Source organism: Eptesicus fuscus, chromosome 2 (assembly GCF_027574615.1).
Source record: "Eptesicus fuscus isolate TK198812 chromosome 2, DD_ASM_mEF_20220401, whole genome shotgun sequence".
In the NCBI taxonomy this organism is placed as follows: Eukaryota; Metazoa; Chordata; class Mammalia; order Chiroptera; family Vespertilionidae; genus Eptesicus; species Eptesicus fuscus.
Window position 1 is genome coordinate 114,977,073 of NC_072474.1, and position 17,162 is coordinate 114,994,234.

Sequence of the window (17,162 nt, forward strand, 5' to 3'; positions counted from 1 at the left end):
AAGCCGTTATCAGTCCTGCTGCTGTGGCCTGGCATGGGATGGCCCCCAGTTGCTTGGGTTTTGGGATATGGGGAATGGATTTTTTAAAGATAAATTAGCAAGACATACTTCCTCATTACATTAACTTGTAGAAGATGCTAGCAAATTAAGAAATTTGGAGTCTTGCTGCCCCAAATAACTACTGTTTACATTTTGGTACTTTTCCTTTTTTTAAAAAAATATATATTTTATTGATTTTTACAGAGAGGAAGGGAGAGGGATAGAGAGTCAGAAACATCGATGAGAGAGAAACATCGATCAGCTGCCTCCTGTACACCCCCTACTGGGGATGTGCTTGCAACTAAGGTACATGCCCTTGACCGGAATCGAACCTGGGACCCTTCAGTTTGCAGGCCGACGCTCTATCCACTGAGCCAAACTGGTTTCGGCGGTACTTTTCCTTTATGCAATTTTTCCATGCATGTTCTTTTAATTTTTTAAAAGAAGAGACCAATAAAAGTTAAAAGTGAGTCTTTGTAATTTGGGTGGATGTCAGAAGGGCGCATGGCTGCAAACATTTAGGACAGAGGTTTTTTGTTGGTGTTGGTTTATGTTGTTTTTTTGTTAATCCTCACCCAAGGATATTTTTTCCATTGATTTTTAGAGAGTGGAAGGGAGGGAGGGAAGGAGGGAAAGAAAGAGACAGACAGATAGACATTGATTGGTTGCCTCCAGCACGTGCCCCAACCCGGCCTGGGGATCGAACTTGTGCCCTTGACTGGGAACCTAACCCTTGACCCTTTGGTGCTTGGGCCAACGTTCTAACCACCTTGCTACACTAGCCGGGGCAAGGACAGAGTTTGTGAGTCCTTTAAACATGGCACTGTGTACACAGACTTGAGAAATTGGCACTATTGTCAGGAAATGAGGTTGAGCAGAAAGTTTGGGTCCTGAGGCAGCGGCTGAGGGGGCCAGCAGAGCTGCAGGGAAGGACAGCTTGTGGAGGGCAGTGTCCTAGAAAAACGCTGCTGGTGAGCAAAGATGAGCGGGGCATTTGGGTTTTTATCACCTGGAATGTCGTGGATGGCCTTCTGGAATCTCAAGTCAGCGATGAGATGTTAAAGAGAGAATCCCGAAGAGGACACAACCAGGACCTCTCAAAGTAACAGTCGTTCTTCTCACCTCTGGGTTCTGAGAAGTCTGGGTGTTTAGAAAATCATACATCATCACAACTTGCAGGAGGGATAAGCTTGGTGGTCAGTGCAGGTAACGGGGGTGGGCCTGCAGGTAGTTCTAAAATAGGGAACGTCCTTCATTGCCATCATCCCACGTATCCTCGGAAAATGGGTGTGACCCAGTTCACAAGAAGAGCAGCCCCGTTCTGGGAAGGAGGAGCAGTGCACTCGGCTCCATCTCTCCCGGTGGCTGCAGCTGGACAACTCGCACATCGCGCATGGAATAGCTGTTGGGGGGTCCGGAAAAGGAACAGTTGGGGAGGAAAACCAGAATTTGAAGTACCACTGAATTGACTGAGTTTACCATTTTCCCCCTCTGGTATTTCACAGCCTGAATTCAAGTTAGCCCCAGCCCATAAGGAGGTGTTAACATGGACAGAGAGTGCCCGGAGACACTCTGGTTCTGGGTGAGAAAGGGGTCTCCTAGCACTCAGAGAGCTTGCAGAGGCCCCGCACTTGATTGTTGCCTTTTTCCTGTTCTCACTCTCCCAGCCCCCAAGCAGTCTCCTGGCAGCAGAGCTAGGGCTGAAAGGAGCCTAAACCTCTCAGGAAGGAAACTGACTACAGGAGCTTCGCTCCCAAGGTGAGACAAACCCCTGAGGCTGTATTCTCTCTTCCCGCCATTGGGCCCCAAGACACACATAGTTGTGGGAAGAGTGGCTAGAGAACCAGAAAAAGGGAGAGCGAGGGAACCAGCAAGTACTGGGGGCAGTGTGGGGAGGAAGAGCTCGGGAAAGTGACTGTTTAAGGTTGTTATGAACTGCAGGGCTTACTCCCAAGTTGTGGATACATGGATCCGACCCAAATAGCTTACATAGACTTTGAGAATTGACCTTGGGGATAGAGCACCACACAAATCCCACACCGGCCACTGGGTGGGGCGCACGTGGGGTAGATTCACCAAGTACTGCAAAGGCTTTGAAATCTCAACTGATTTTGGAACCACAACTCACAGAAGGCTGATGAGAACTTGGGTCTGGGATCCAGCCAGGTCAACTGCCTGCTGAAACAAAAGTATCAACATTCTCCAGGGGGTTTTGATAAGACCCAGAGTTTCGTAATAATATTCAAAATATCTAGAATGCAATTAAAAATTACTTGGCCTATGAAAAACTAGGAAAATCCCAACTCACAAGGGAAAGACAAACAACAGACACCAGTGCCAAGATAATACAGGTGTCAGCATTAACCAGTAAAGCAACCGTTACAAAAATGTTCCAACAACTAAGGGCAAACACTCTTGAAATGGAAGATAGACTGTGTCAGTACAGATACAGGAAATACAAAGAAGAACTACATAGTAATTTTATAACTGAGAAATACAGTAACTGAAATAAAAACTAACTGGACAGGCTCAGTGCACAATGGAGATGACAGAGGAAAGAGTGAGTGAACTTTTAGATCAATAGGAATTATCCAATCTGAATAATACAGAGAAAAAAAAGATTGTGGGAAATGAGCAGAGCCTTGGGGACATGTGGGACAATATTAAAAAGTCTAACACTTTTGTAACTGGAGTTTCAGAAGGAGAGGAGAAAAATGTGATGCAGAAAACCATGTTGGCATAAATGAATGTGTTTTAAGTCTGGCAAAAGACATAAACCTACAGACTTGGAAGAGAGGCCTCCATGAACTCCAAACAGGATAAAAACCAAGAAGTCTATGCCCAGACACATCATAACCGAATTGCTGAAAATAAAGACGAAAATTTTACAAGCAGCCGGAGAACACGCGTTACTTATTGGGGAACAACAATTTGAATGACTGATTTTCTGTCATCAGAAACCATGGAGGCCAGGAGGAAGTGAAACGTGGTTTGAAAGTGCTGAGAGAAAGGAGCTACCAACCCAAAGTTCTGTATCTAGCAGAAATGCCTAGAAATGAAGGTATTCTCAGATAAAGGAAAACGAAGAGATTTGTGGCCAGCAGTTCCAAAGACTTGCCAAAGGAAGCTGTTCAGACAGTTGGACACTGTGTCAGAGGGAAGCCTGAAGCTTAGGCAGGAAGAGGAAGAGAAAAGATACATCCAGATACATACAGTGGACCCTGGTTCTCTTGATGAGAGAGAAAATATATTTGGTTGGAAGAAAAAGACATGCCTGGGTTTTCAGTGTGAGTAGATGTAATATATAAGACAAAGAAAATGTAAAGGGGGCATGCTCACCTGGCAGGGGAGCGGCCATGCTCATGAAGGTGGTTTTCCCTGGCGAGGCTTACCCACGGTGCTCTGGATGTGCTGGCCCGGCCATTTCCCCAGTTGTGGGAGACTCTACCGCGTCATTTGTGGTGGTGGGGAATTGGAAAGTTAAAGTTTAAAAAAAATACAGGGGGAGGTGATATGGTGATAAAGTTTGTACATTCCACCTGAAGTGGTAAAATATTGATTCTAAATAGATTGTGAAACATTAAATATATTTTAATCCCTAGGTCACCTACTAAAGAGAGCCAAAAACCCAATAAATTAAAATGGAATTCTAAGATAAGTTAAAAAAACGAAACCAAGGCAGGAAAGAAGAAATAGAGGGAGGAAAAACAGAAAACAAATACGATGGTAGGTCTAAATGGAAACATATCAGCAATTACAATAATGTAGATGGTTTGAACATACCAACAGTGTGTCTGGATACCCCACAGAACGGGTTAAAAAAATGACCCAGTTCTATGCTTTCTAAAAGAAACTTACTCTAAATATAAAATGTGTGGGTTAAAATGAGAGAAGGGGTAAGATTTACCATGAAAACACTAAGCAAGAGGAAGAGGGAGCAGATATAGTAACGTATAAAAGGACTTCAGAGCAGTGGAGACGCCCAGGAGAAGGTGGGACACTCGCTAAGGGAGACAGCCTGGTTCTCAGTGTGTTTGCACCTGGTACCAGCTGCGGAGCACACGGCACACTGACAGGTGTGAGACAAGCGGGCAAGTCCAGCTAGAGCCGGAGGGCCAGCTCTCCTCTCTGGATAGCAGCTGGTAGACCTGTGGACAGAATCAGCCAGGACAGAAGCTGACCGTCAGCCCGCGGGATGGGCTGCCGCCTAGAGAGCACGCCACCCTCCAGCAAGCACACAGCCCATTCTTTCCAAGCACGCACGGGACACTCAGGCAGCCTCGGTAACTGCATTGCAGCAGAACTAGGAATCTGAAAGGTTAAAATGACACAAACCAGGTTCTCTGACCACAGGAGAGGACAAGAGCATCTCCCCAAACGTGGGCATTACACAAGTAACCCCTGCTGAGTAAGTCGTGGGGCCATGTGGAAGCTCAGGAAAGCTAGACAATGTTTGTCCGGAATAAAAACACAGGCTCTCACAACTTGTGGGATGCGGTGCTGAGGGGGACATTTATAGTACAGAAGTTCTCAAATCAATCGCATTTTCTAGCTTAAGAAACTATGAGGGCCCTCGCTGGTTTGGCTCAGTGGCTGGAGTGTCGGCCTGCAGACCACAGGGTCCCAGGTTCGATTCCAGTCAAGGGCACATGGTTGGGTTGCGGGCTCGGTCCAACATGCAAAAGGCAGCCAATTGATTCCCTCTCATCACTGATGTTTCTATCTCTCTCTTCCTTTCTGAAATATATATATATATATATATATATTTTTATTTTTTAAAAAGAAACAGTATAAGGAGCAAATAAAGTAACAAACCTCTATCATTAAATAAATATAATACGTGGATTAGCCAGTTGGCACCCTTCATTCTTGCCGTGGTGACTGGGCTCTGAATCGGCCCCGCTGCTGTTGCTCACCACAGGCGTCTTAGATGCACGTTTCTGGAAGGACTCTGACTTTGGGATCCGAGGCCTTGAGTCCGTCCGTGTCGGGTTCTGTCATTCGCAGTCTGTTGTGTGGCCTGAGGCCAGTGACTTTGCTTCTCTGAACATTGGTGGTCTCTTCTGCAAAGGTAACGCCCATCTCGCCCTGCTTGTGAGGTCTGAGTAAGAAAAGTGTGGGGGCAGCGGCTGGTGTCCAGTGGGAGCTCATGAGGGTCAGTGGTTTCTATCGTTCTGCCCCCTTCGTGGCTTCACCTTCCCTCTCAGGGGCAGATGAAATTTAAAAAACAGGAAACTGCTGCTAGCATGGTCAGAGTTTTTGGAAATGGCATTTGGCAAAATCAGTTTTGGATTCCATCTGAAATGGCTTAAAAATTGTGTTGTTGTTTTTTTCAAATTATAAAAACGGTGCATGAACAAATACCTGAAAAATACCCAAATGATAGAGGTAAGCAGGGTAACAGGAAAGCCCTCGTCACCTGGAGACCGCACAGCCCTTCCTGGCTGGAGTCTCCGACAGTTCCATGCCAGCCTCCCAGGCCTTTCTCATGCACACACATTCCCCCCCCCCCCCCGCCCCCCCGACGTGAATGCACTTCTGCGACGGGTCCCAGGCCTTTCTCATGCACACACATTCCCTCCCCCCCCGCCCCCCAACGTGAATGCACTTCTGCGACGGGTCCCAGGCCTTTCTCATGCACACACATTCCCCCCCCCCCGCCCCCCCGACGTGAATGCACTTCTGCGACGGGTCCCAGGCCTTTCTCATGCACACACATTCCCTCCCCCCGTGAATGCACTTCTGCGACGGGTCCTAGGATGTGGGAGCTGTGCGCAGCCTCCCGGGTGTGGACATGCGAGGCACTCAGGAAGCTTGTGGACACAACTCGAAGACTGGATACCCTGTGCTTATTCAGAGAGGACTGTGTTCTGACCCCATTTCTGACTGACCTTGGTGACAGTGTCCACAGTCTGGTGGCCTGTGTGTAACCTGAACCCGGAAGGTGTATTCCATGGGACGCGCTGAATGAAGGCAGCTTCCTGGGCAGACCCAGAGAGGGGGCCCTGGGGAGCTTTCACACGCTTCTGCTCTCCCCTGGGCAGTGTGTGTTCTCGAGAAAACAGCGGCAGCCAAAGGCAACTGCCCCGAGTGTCCCCTCCATGTCATTCCCAGCGGGAGGCTGCGATTTGAGTCTTGCAGAACCTCTGCCACACTGCGGGAGCGCCAGGGCCGCCACTTCCTTGGGCCTTCCCCAGGGGTCAGTGGGCACAGGCGTGGCGGCTTGTCTTGTGGGCGCAGAGCTCAGGGCCCAGCGCTGTAGGTGCTCCTGAGGAGCCACAATCAGCAAGCGCAGAGGCCGAAATGCGTTCCCTCCTTCCCTTCCAGGTTCTTTGCTGGCCTAACGATTACGTTGACATGACACAGATCAGCAGTAGAAAAACAAATTTAATTTAGTGCATATTGGAGCCCCATAAAAATATGAGACTCAAGTGATCAAAGCGGGAGGCTTTTGTAGCGTTTAGACAAGGAAACAGTAAATTTGTGGAGAGTGGACAAGACAGAGGTGTGTGAGCTTGGGTTAGTAAATGATGAAGCAACAAGGTTTGCTTACACAGCCTCCTGGGCCCTGAATTCCTGTCTCAGGTGATAAGGACGCCTTCCACCTCCTGGTACAGGGAGGGCACCTCCACATGGGACATGACCGTCCTGCTCCCAGGGGGACAAAGGAGGGTTAGAGTGTCCTCCTTGTACCAGCCGTCTCTCAAGTAACTTTAATCCAAAATGCTCAGTATGCCAGAGTGGCCCATTTTGGGGGGGCGGGGGGGGGGGCGTATTCTCTTCCCCTTCACAAGGACTGCATAGGACTTACAAGGCTATTTCTAAATTTTCCTTTAAGTTACTTGTCGAAGTTGAGCTGAGAATATTACTTAAAAAAGCACCCTGTCAGCACGTGGAAGCACTTGGGAGGGAGTCTTCTCGGTGGCCTGGAAGCTCCGTGTATGCCCTGAATTAATAGGCGAGGGTTTCAGGGTTCTGTGGGCTTATGCCTGAATCGGGTAGTTAACGTGGCCTTGAGGCCGTGAAGGGAAAGCTGGTTTAGGAAATTGAAATCTTAGCTCAGCAGCTTTGAATCAAGGAAGTTGACAGTGAGAGGCTCTGAATCAGACTGCTGGGGTTTACATCCCACCCTGCCACATACCAGCTGTTAACTAGGGGAAGTCACTTGGACCCTCAGTGTCTGGGGAGGAAATGGGGGAGCATGGGATATGATGCTGATGATACTTGTATTAGTTTCCTGTTGCTGCTCTAACAAATTACCACAAACTTGGTGGTGGCTTAAAACAATATAGATTCATTCTCCTGTAGTTTTCAAGGTCAGAAGTCCAAAATGGGTCTTCCAGGTGAAGATGAAGGTGTTGGCTGGGCTGGTCTTTGCAGAAGCTCCAGGAGAGAACTGTCTTTCTCCAGCCTTTAGAGGCTGCTGGCATTCCTTGGCTCGTGGCTGCATCACGCGTCTCTGTTTCCATCGACACATTGCCTTCCCTCTCTGTGGTTACATCTCTGCCTGCGTCCATCTTTTAAGGACAGTTGTATTTTGGGCCGACCCAGATAATCCCGGATACTCTTCCTGGCTCAGGGTCCCGTATGTTCATCTGTGAAGTCCTTTCTGCCACGTGCGGTGACAGTCACAGGCCCCGAGATGACTACATGGCACATTTGGGGTCCATCGTTCCCTTGTAGTAAAAGTTACGCTGTCATCACAGGGTATAACGTAGAGTTAAAGCTGGGTAAAGGTGCTCAATTCTGAAGTACATGGTGGTAGCTTGCAGGTGACAGCCTGCCAGAAGAGAGAGCAGTGTGCTTGGGCAAGCGTCCCGTAATGCACATTTAGCACGTGCTTGACGCCTCTCGTGTTGAAGTTGAGTGAGCCTGTGGGCTCAGGTGGGTGAGGTGTAGAGTGTGTGGCACTAGGCGGTGGGAGGAGGCATGGAAGGCCGAGAACCCGCGCCTCCGTGAGCTTCTCAGTGTTAGCCCTCTTCCGCCCGCAGAAACTGTCTCCTGAAAGCCACAGGGACCCCAGCCTGGGTCCGCTGCTTCCTGGGACCCTTGGGAACCTCAGAGGTTCCCCTCGGTCCCAGGATGGCGCACCTGTGCAGGGCAGTAATTGGAGTGCTGGCCTGTGAGTGCCTCGGCGCAGTGACCGTGTTCCTCTTTATTCCTAGGGCCAAGCACATAAGTGCTGGAAGGAAGGATGGGAGGGTGGGAGGAAGGGAGAGAGGGAGGGAACATTATTGCATCCACCAGTCCTGAGTGGCTGCAGTGTGCCGTGTTCTTAACAAAGCCTCCAGTTGTGAGAAGGCCACTGAGGCCCCGCTCTCGGAGGTTTTAGGGTCTCTTGAGGGAAAGAACTGTTAATCAGGTAGCCGTGTAATTACAAGTTTGCCTAAGTGCTCTGAGAGCACCCCCGATGCCTGGGCAGAAGCACAGGGCCCTCTCAGCCGGGCAGGGGTTTCTGTGGGCTTGGTATTTGAGATGAGATCCAAAGGCCAGCCGCCTTCTAGCATCTTCTCCTTGTGAAGGAAAACCTCAAATCTACAGAAGGGTTCAAAAATGACTTCTTGAACACCACATCTGTGCCCCTCATCAGGTTGTTGACATTTTGCCTTATTCATTTTATTGTGCCTCTTTCTACTTTAAAAAGAATGGAACCTTTGGAAAGTAAATTGCAGATCCCATGGCATCTTATCCCTAATATGTCAGCACACAGCTCTTCAGAGTCAAGCCTTCCCCCTGCGTCACCGTGAAGCTGTCAGCACACTGAGAAATGCTCCGGGAGGCCGCAGTAGCTTCCGGCCGCGGCATGGCCACACCCTTCCCCAGGCGCCCTTAGTACTTGTCCCTTCAGTCTCTTCATGGAAAACAGTTCTTTTACCATTTTTAAACCGACATTTACCTTTTTTGAAAAATTACCATGGGTCAAGGATTCATTTAACACATCCAGGAGAGGAGTAAGATGGTAACAGTAATAACAAAGGTATTTGAGAAACTAGGTGTTTATAGGCATAAAAACAAAGAAGAATTGGAGTAAGATTGCTAGGCTAGCTTTAAATCAACAAACACACCAGTGGGGATAAGAAAAGATGGTCTTTGGATTTTCTGTGGGACATAAACCCACAGTAACATGCCACTTCACAGTCCCTGGGCGCACCTGCCCCTCGAGAATTAAGTGAGCTGCAGGCAGGATGTCCAGCATGCCCCGGTGTGAGCTGGAAGGTCACAGCCCTCCGCTCTCCTTTTGTCTTACCTCCACATTGGGAATAATTTTTCTTCACGAGGTTTTCTTTAATCTTCCCAGCCAGAATCAACCTCTCCACTTACATCCCATTGCTTTTTAAAAAGGGCTTTCTTGGAGGATTACTGTACCAGAGAATCACTCATTGTACGTGTTCAGTGATTTTTTATGCGTTTATGCAGTTACGCCAACGTCTGCAGGCCAGTTTTAGAGGACTTGCATCCGGAAAATGCTCCCTCGTGCCTGTCTGCAGTGGCTTTCCACTCCCACCTGCAGCTCCAGGCAAACACTAATGTGCTGTATCGCTAGAGACCTGCCTTTTTAAGAAACTCCGTTGTCTGCCTGGCATCTCCGCTGAGCATGTCTGCGGCCCCCCAGCCAGCGGTGTGAGGCGAAGCGATCCGTCCTCTCACTCAGAGCCGTTCACCCGTCCTCCCGTCGGCGCTGGGTTGTTCGGTGGTGGCCTGTGTGGATAGTGCTTCTATGGTTACTTGCACGCTAGTCTTTCTGTGGGTGTGTATCTTACTTCTCTTGGGTAGGAGGAGTGTGGCAGGTTCATACTGAACTAGACAAGGAAGTGCCACCCTTTTCCAAAACGGCTCCAGCTGCCAGTGACGGGGGACAATTCCAGCTTCTCCACATGCGTGCCACCACCGGTCATTGTGTGTCTGTCAGAGCCTGGTGCACAGCACAGGCTTCATCTGGCTGAAGAGGTTTCTGGTGGTGGTTTGTGATGCTACTTAGCCAGCACCCAGCTGGGGTGGCCTGGCACCACGGTCCCGGGACCGGTGATTTCCATCACAGGACGGTCTTGTGTCTCTCGGACCAGTGTGTCCAGTTCTGGGACAGTGGATCCACAGGCGGACCAGAAATAACTTTGAGCCTACGCAGACTTTAAACAGTTAAAAAAAATTATATATATATTTCAGAGAGGAAGGGAGAGGGAGAGAGAGAAATATCAATGATGAGAATCATTGATCAGCTGCCTTCAGCACACCCCCTTACCGGGGATCTAGCCCGCAACCCAGGCATGTGCCCTTGACCAGACTCAAGCCAGGGACCCTTCAGTCCCGACCGCAGGCCAACGCTCTATCCACTGAGCCAAGCCGGCCAGGGCACGTTTTTAATGGCGGTGTAACTGACAAACAGTGGGAAGCTCTCTGAAGTGTAGTGTTTAATGAGTGCTGACGAGCAGTCACGGGCCTGTTTCTCGCAGTGTGTGTTTCTGTGTGTTGTCCCCGGCGTTTGGTTGAACTAGTCTTACTGTGGAAGACATACGAACCGCCGCACTGCGCAGTGGCTCCCGTGTTGACGTTTTCTGAGCAGTTCCTCTTGGTAACGCACAGCCCTCATTTAAAAAGTCCTACGAAGCAGCTTCGCTGGGGGGTTGGGTGCTGGCTGCTTCCCCTTGAGAGCGTCCATGCTCCTGCGATGTCTCCGCTGAGGGTGCAGCTGAAGGCGCGGATGTGAGCAGCTAGGCCCGGGTTGGACGGGCTGAGCGTCCCCCTGCACCCGCCTGTCAGGTGCCCTGCGGGCTCCGTGCCACCTTCCCCAGCTGGCGGGACCTGGGGGAGCCCGGGGTCTACCCGCCTGTGCGCCGCCCCCCAGCGCCCAGGGTCCCCACCAGCCAGGCCTGACGCGCCGAAACGGAGCGCGCGGATCAGCTGCGCCGCATCTGCGCGCGATTGATCGGCCTGCCGCCCCCGCCCGCTGCGCCGGAGCCGCCGCCCGAGGTCCCGCCGGAGCCCCGCTCGCTCTCGGGCATGGAGCCGCCGGCCGCGCGCCTCTGAGCCCCGCGGCGTTCATGGTGAGTGGGGCCGGGCGCCCGCGCCCCTCCGAGGCCTGCCCGCCTGGCCTCGGCCTGAGGCTCCGACGTGGGTGCGCCCGTGTGCATGTGTCACATTCATCTGTTCCACCCATGAAGCCTGCATGGGCCGGCGCTGCGCCTCCCTCCTCCCTCCATGCTTTGTGTCTGTGCTTCCATATGATTTTCTAGCAGGGCTCCGTTTCCATGGGTGTAGTGAGACTCCAAGAGAACCAGTGATGTGTCCTAATTCTTACCACCCCAAGTGGGATTGCATCCTGTTTTCAGATTCAGGTCAGTCACGGCCAGGCATCTCTTAGAGGCCAGGATGGCCTTGCCTGTGATCCTGGGGAGGCCTCAGTATGGACATCAGCCTGCACCCTGTTTGCTCTGGGTCCGAGTAAGGTGGTCAGATGGCAACAGCAGCCAGGCTTGTGACAGCCCACAGATCAGTTTGAGTACATGCACTCCCACCAGTCCACAGAGTAACTTTGTGCTCTAGATGTTTAGTAAGGAATCTGACCGTTTAAAAAGGTCTCCTGTGGTTTCCCAAATGCCAACACTCCCAGTAACTTAGAGAATGCTTTCTGGGAAATACTGCGTGGTGAGTAGATAAAAGAATTAAAGTATGAGGAACCCTTGGGTTCCTGCTTAGTGGGAGATCAAGCCTCGGTGGTCACCAGCACCGTCTTGGAAAGCTGAGCATTTGTAAGACTGCACAGGCCACTTCCCACCCAAAATGGCAAAGCAAAACAGTCTCATGTCAGACTCTAAAACAATGCCCCCCCCCCCCCCCCCTTGCTTGTTACAAATGGCAGAGTGAGATCAGCTGTCGTGTCCGGGACTTGACACAATCTGTTAAGTACCCTGAAGGGGAAATACTGTGAAAAGTAAGTTCGGCCCAGCGGGCGTGGCTCAGTGGTTGGGCATCAACCTGTGAACCAGGAGGTCACGGTTCGATTCCCCGTCAGGGCACATGCCCTGGTTGCAGGCTCGATCCCCAGTAGGGGGCATGCAGGAAGCAGCCGATTAGTGATTGTCTCTCATCATTGATGTTTCTGTCTCTCCCTCTCCTTTCCTCTCTGAAATCAATAAAAATGTATATGTGTTAAAGTAATTTTGTAGTAATGCAGTGACAGCAATACTCCTGTCATTGTCTGGACACCTGCTGTGGCTATGTGTCGATGTAATTCATTCTCATTTAATCTTCTCATTTAATAATTGAGGAAACAGGGTGAAGGGATGTGCTCAAGGTCAGGCTGCTGGTGGCGCTGATCCCACTGGGAGGTGATGGTTCAGACCCAGGCCTGCTCCTCCCCCCCCCCACCCACCCACCCACCCAAGCTCCCCTGCAGGCTGCCTGGGCCCTGGGCCTGTGCAGAGGTGGGGCTGTGCTGTCACTGGCGTCGGTTCACGTCAGTCTTTAATGGGTTCCGCATGCGGCGACCCGCCATGCTTTATTCCAGACATACCTCCAGAGCCCTCGTAATTATTGTAGAAGGCGAATCTTGATACTGGATACAGTTGAGTCAGACTTAAACACAGGTTTTGACTGCTGAGCCTTGCTGCTTCTAGCTCAGGTAGCTTTCCCAGAAGCCAGAGCGCTACTGGCCAGGAGGGCAGCATAATGGGCCATCTTTACAGCACTCCACAGCTCAGCGAGTCGCATTGACGACCCCTCTAGTCATCCTTCCAGAACACGTTCCGTTCATCGTTTGAGAATCTTGATCCTTTGTTCTCTTAAAGCAAATGTTCACGGAGGTAGGCTTCATTTCTTTCCTTTTTTAACTGGCAAAGTATGCACTTCACACAGGAGCCCCGTGTCCTTGTCCTGCCTTTCACACTGCTCGGCTCACACACGTGCTGTGGACACGCCCTGTGGACCCCACCGTGGGTGCAGTGACAGGCTCACCACGCCCCACAGGGGACTTCCTGGCGCTGCGGCGGCCCCGCTCTCGCCTGCTCTCCTTGTTCACCAGCTCTAGGTGGCTGGTTGTTGCGCCCTCAAAATTCAGAGCAAAACAGCTGTGACTCGGCTCCGTGCTCCGTTTCAGTGCTCACGCTCCCCGCGGATAAGCACACTCGCGTGCACCTCTGGGCTCCCGCTTGGGCTGTTGGGGTTCCTGTCCTTCGTGCCCTGGACCTCCCTGTCCTTGGTCCACTCAGATGGCCCCTGTCTGAGCTGCTTTCCTCTTCCCCAGCCAGGGACACCCTGTCCTCGGGGCCCCGTGGCACGAGACTTACTCTCTCCCGGCAGTTTCCATTGTCCGCCCTGGACACCCAGCCTCTGCTGGCGTCTTACTTGCCCCTACTAGAGTGAGCCATTGCAGGCTGGGCCCTGTGGCCCCCTCACAAACGAGGCCCTTTCCGCCCTCCCCTGACGGCTAACTCTGTTCCGCTCCTGGCCCTGTGTGGAGGGAGGCCCTGCTCATTTGCCCTGCCAGCTGCTCCCCCCTCGCCTGGCCCCGTCAGCTGCAGCACATTTTGTTTGCTGTTGTCTCATTGGGGTGGGCCTGTGTTCCCAGCAGGGTACTTGATGAGCCACTCAGAGCAGGGACTTGACCTACTATGCTTCTAAATTAGTGGCCTGCAAACCTTTCCGATGTGACACCCTCCACCCCAACCCTGTTAGACAGACTCAGCACACGGGTAAAACTGGGTTTAGAACGGAAGCAAACTGGCCTTACTGTGTGCACTCCGATGCTTTTTATTGTTAGATTTAAAAAATGCTGGCGTGACCACTTGAGCTGACTGGCCACTAGGCTTTGAAGAGCCCTGCTCTACATTCCTTCTGAGCAGGGCGTTGGAGCCCCGTGCCGTCGCTTGAATGGGCGGTTTGTACTGATGAGCTCGCAGGGCTGCTGAGGAGCACAACAATGAAGGGCATTGTCACTGGTTTAAACCCAGAGACTTCAAAACAGGATCCCAGAAGGGTCCCAAGGAGAGAAGGAACTTTGGAATGATAAGCTGGGCTGAGGCGGGGACTGCCCTGACACTTGCCCGCACACGTGTGGCGTGTGTCATCTCATCATCACAGGAGTCCTCGCGGCTGCTGTCGTTTTATATGAAGAAACCGACGCTGAGCCGGAAGCAAAGCAAGATGATTTGCCTGAGGTCAGAGCCAGGGCTGAGAGCGAAGTCCCTTTGCTTCCAAGGCCCTCGCTCTTGCCACATCCCGTGCTGACCCCAACATCATAACCCGCAACTGGAAGTTGTTTTTCCAGAGACTTATTTGCCATTGCACCCCTTCCCGCCCCCAGCATACCCACAAGGATCCGTGGAACCCGCTTTGTCGTCGCCGAGGTGGGCGGTCTGGTTTGGAGCAGGAGCCACCTGTTGACCTCCAGGTGGCTGTGGGAGAACTGGGTTTGGAGCAGGACCCGCAGCAACTTCCGGCGCCATTGCTGTTGTGAAGTGCCGCTTCCAGTCTGAAAGGCTGTCCCTGGCATTTCAAATGTGGGCAGGGGGCCAGGCCTCTGCTTCTGTTTGCTCTCTACCCATGTAGTGCTCTGTGACTGCAACGTGAGCTTTGCCCTGCATGCGCCCTGAGTTCAGCAGTGCGGGTGTCCGTCAGTTGCAAAGCTTTTGCAGACTGAGTGTGAGGACCGCATCCCCGGACCCTGCCTGTGAGTGGCGGCAGGAGTTCCGGAGCGTGGCCGTGGCTGAGAAACGTGGCTGCAGAGCCAGAAGGCTCGGCGGCTGATCCCAGCTCCCTCAGGAGTCAGGGCCGCTCCCGGCCTCCACCTCCGATGGGGGGCCTGGGACCGTGCAGCTCCCCCTCAGAGGGCTCGCGGGAAGGGGAGACGCCGTGCCTGTGAAGCCCTTGACGAGCTCCTTATCCTCAGCTGCCATCGCTGCTTGTTAGTAACAGAGCCCAGAGCTCTAACCTGAGAGACCTGGTTGTGTTGGGCAGGAGGCAAGGCCTTTAATTCACCTCCTCCTCCTCCCTGGGTGCTGTTCGAAGGGCTCCTGGATTGGGGTCTGGCCCCGGAGCATCTTTCTGCTGCACACGGTTGTCAGGTCCGAGGGGAAGAAGGGTCGTGGCACCCAGCGACCAGGCCAGCACTTCTCTGCGCCAGAGGCTGTGCTCACGGCCTCGGGAGCCTCCCCCGTCCTCAGTCCTGCAGGCCCCGCCCCCCGCTGGCTGGGTCCTTGAGGGCAGGTCAGCTGCCATATCTGTAAAATGGGCTCACACTTGCCAGGGAGCTTGTTACGGACATAAAGCGAGACGACGTGTGACGCACACAAGAGCAAATGGAAACGGGCGTCCAGCTCTGGGACAGCCCACTTCCGGGCTGACTCCTTTGGGCCTGGCGTAGAGTTCACTGGACCAGGGTCAGCCGAGCAGCAGCACCTAGTGGGGCATTCGTTACCAACCCTTGTTGCAAGGCGGCATGCCTCCGACTCATTCTCAACACGCAGCTTTGGGCGCGTTTCCTGTGAGATCCCAGGTTTTGACCCCAGACGCCAGGTTTGCAGCTTCCCGGAGCCGGTGCCGTTAGGTGGCAGTGGAGCGCCTGGCACACCAGGTGCTGGGATGTTAGACTTGGTGGCCAAGGGCGTCGGTTGTCTCCGATTTTGCTAAGTGGAGGTCATTGTGGTATTTTAATGGGACCCTTTAAGTCAGGGTAGGGAGTGGTAAGGCATCCAGACTTGTGCATCCAGATGTACAGAAACTCCCACCACCTGCTTCGGGGCCACACCCTGGCGTAGCCTGCGCATTTGGGGGAGATCGCTTCCCCTTTGCACTTGAGGAGTCTCTGTAGGCGTTTCTGGCTGAGAGTAATTGCTTGCCGAATAATTTTGCCAGAAGCACCTCTTGGCAGCTGGTGTCAATAAAACTCATTAGCAGTTAATCCCTTTCCGCTCAGGACACCGCTTCTGTGGTGGAAATGGTGTTTCAGCCTCAGGCTAAGTGCGCTTTGGGTGTCCTGCTTTCCCAGCTGATTGTCCTCTCCGAGGGAGGTCCCAAGAGCCCGTCCCTCCCAGGCAGCAGGAGAATAGTGGGGGTTTGTGTTTCTTTTTTTTGTTTGTTTGTTTGCAGAGGGCTAAGGCTACACGCACACACACGCACACCACGCACACAGATTCAGAAGCTGGACTCCGGCGCCAATGTGCCTGGCTCCCCTGAACTCCTCTGGTTGGGTGTGTGGAATGTGGGTCACCAGGTGCGACTGAGCCTTCGTGACCCGGCAGCGTGGGGGCTGCGCTCAGATTCCCAGGGCATGGCAGTTCCCTATGTAGCAGCTCACAGTGACGGCTTCGTACGATGTTAAAGATTTCTTTTTTTGATGTTTCTGGTTTAAGAAAATGAAAAAGCTTTATTTATGCAAAAGATTTTAACCTGTTCCTCATTTCAGGAAATATTTAAACAGCTAATAAATGTGCATCAAATGCCATGGGGTGGAAGGAAGGGTATGGGAGGAGGCCGGAGGTCAGGCGAGTGCTGGAACTGGCCGTGGGTCTGCTCTGAGATTTGCAGTGGCCACTGTAATAACCAGTGAAAATCCACAGGAGACGCCGAGGAGACGGGAGACGATGCTCGTGGGCCTCGGGAAGGGGCAGCTGGGGCGAGGTCCGGGGACTTTCTCACCAGTGTGGGCACCCACTGTCCTCGTGCCACTCAGCGGCACAGGAGCTGCCGAGCTGCAGGCGCCTTGCTTTGGCGGGCCTTCCTTCCGCTCAGCAAGCAGTGTGTTGGGCACACCATCGCAGAGTCAGCCTGCGGGACGGCAGGCCAACACGCTCTTGCTTTCCCAAGGCGGCGTCCCGTCGGAGCTGGCAGGCCCACGTAACCCTGGTTTCTTTGTCCCAGGAATATGAAGACCAGGCTGGACGAGCTAGCAGGCCACCCTCCCCAAAGCAGAATGTGAGGAAGAATCTTGACTTCGAGCCGCTCTCCACCACCGCCCTCATCCTGGAGGACAGACCCGCGTGAGTCCCAACAAGAGTCTGGGTGTTGGCTTTAGCGGATAGGAACACCTCGCTCATCAGTCACCTTTCCATTAGAAGGGAACTAGGGACACAGAGGGAAGAAGAGTGAGCCATAGCCCTCATTAAAATGCCCTCTTCCACCCTGGCCAG

The 17,162-nt window shown here is 52.5% G+C and overlaps 1 protein-coding gene across 7 annotated transcripts in view; it reads left to right on the plus strand.

Moving 5' to 3' along the window:
• The window catches only part of TBC1D14 (TBC1 domain family member 14), a 73,040-nt gene that overhangs the window by 36,591 nt on the left and 19,287 nt on the right, over positions 1-17,162 (plus strand). For 6 of the 7 annotated variants that reach the window (XM_054708263.1, XM_054708256.1, XM_008150889.3 and 3 more), the window contains one exon: positions 16,894-17,012. In XM_054708263.1, the coding sequence (XP_054564238.1) occupies positions 16,894-17,012 (119 nt within the window). Of the gene's footprint in view, positions 1-10,982; positions 11,082-16,893; positions 17,013-17,162 lie in introns of those variants that run through there. The other variant, XM_028159670.2, reaches the window with a different exon arrangement.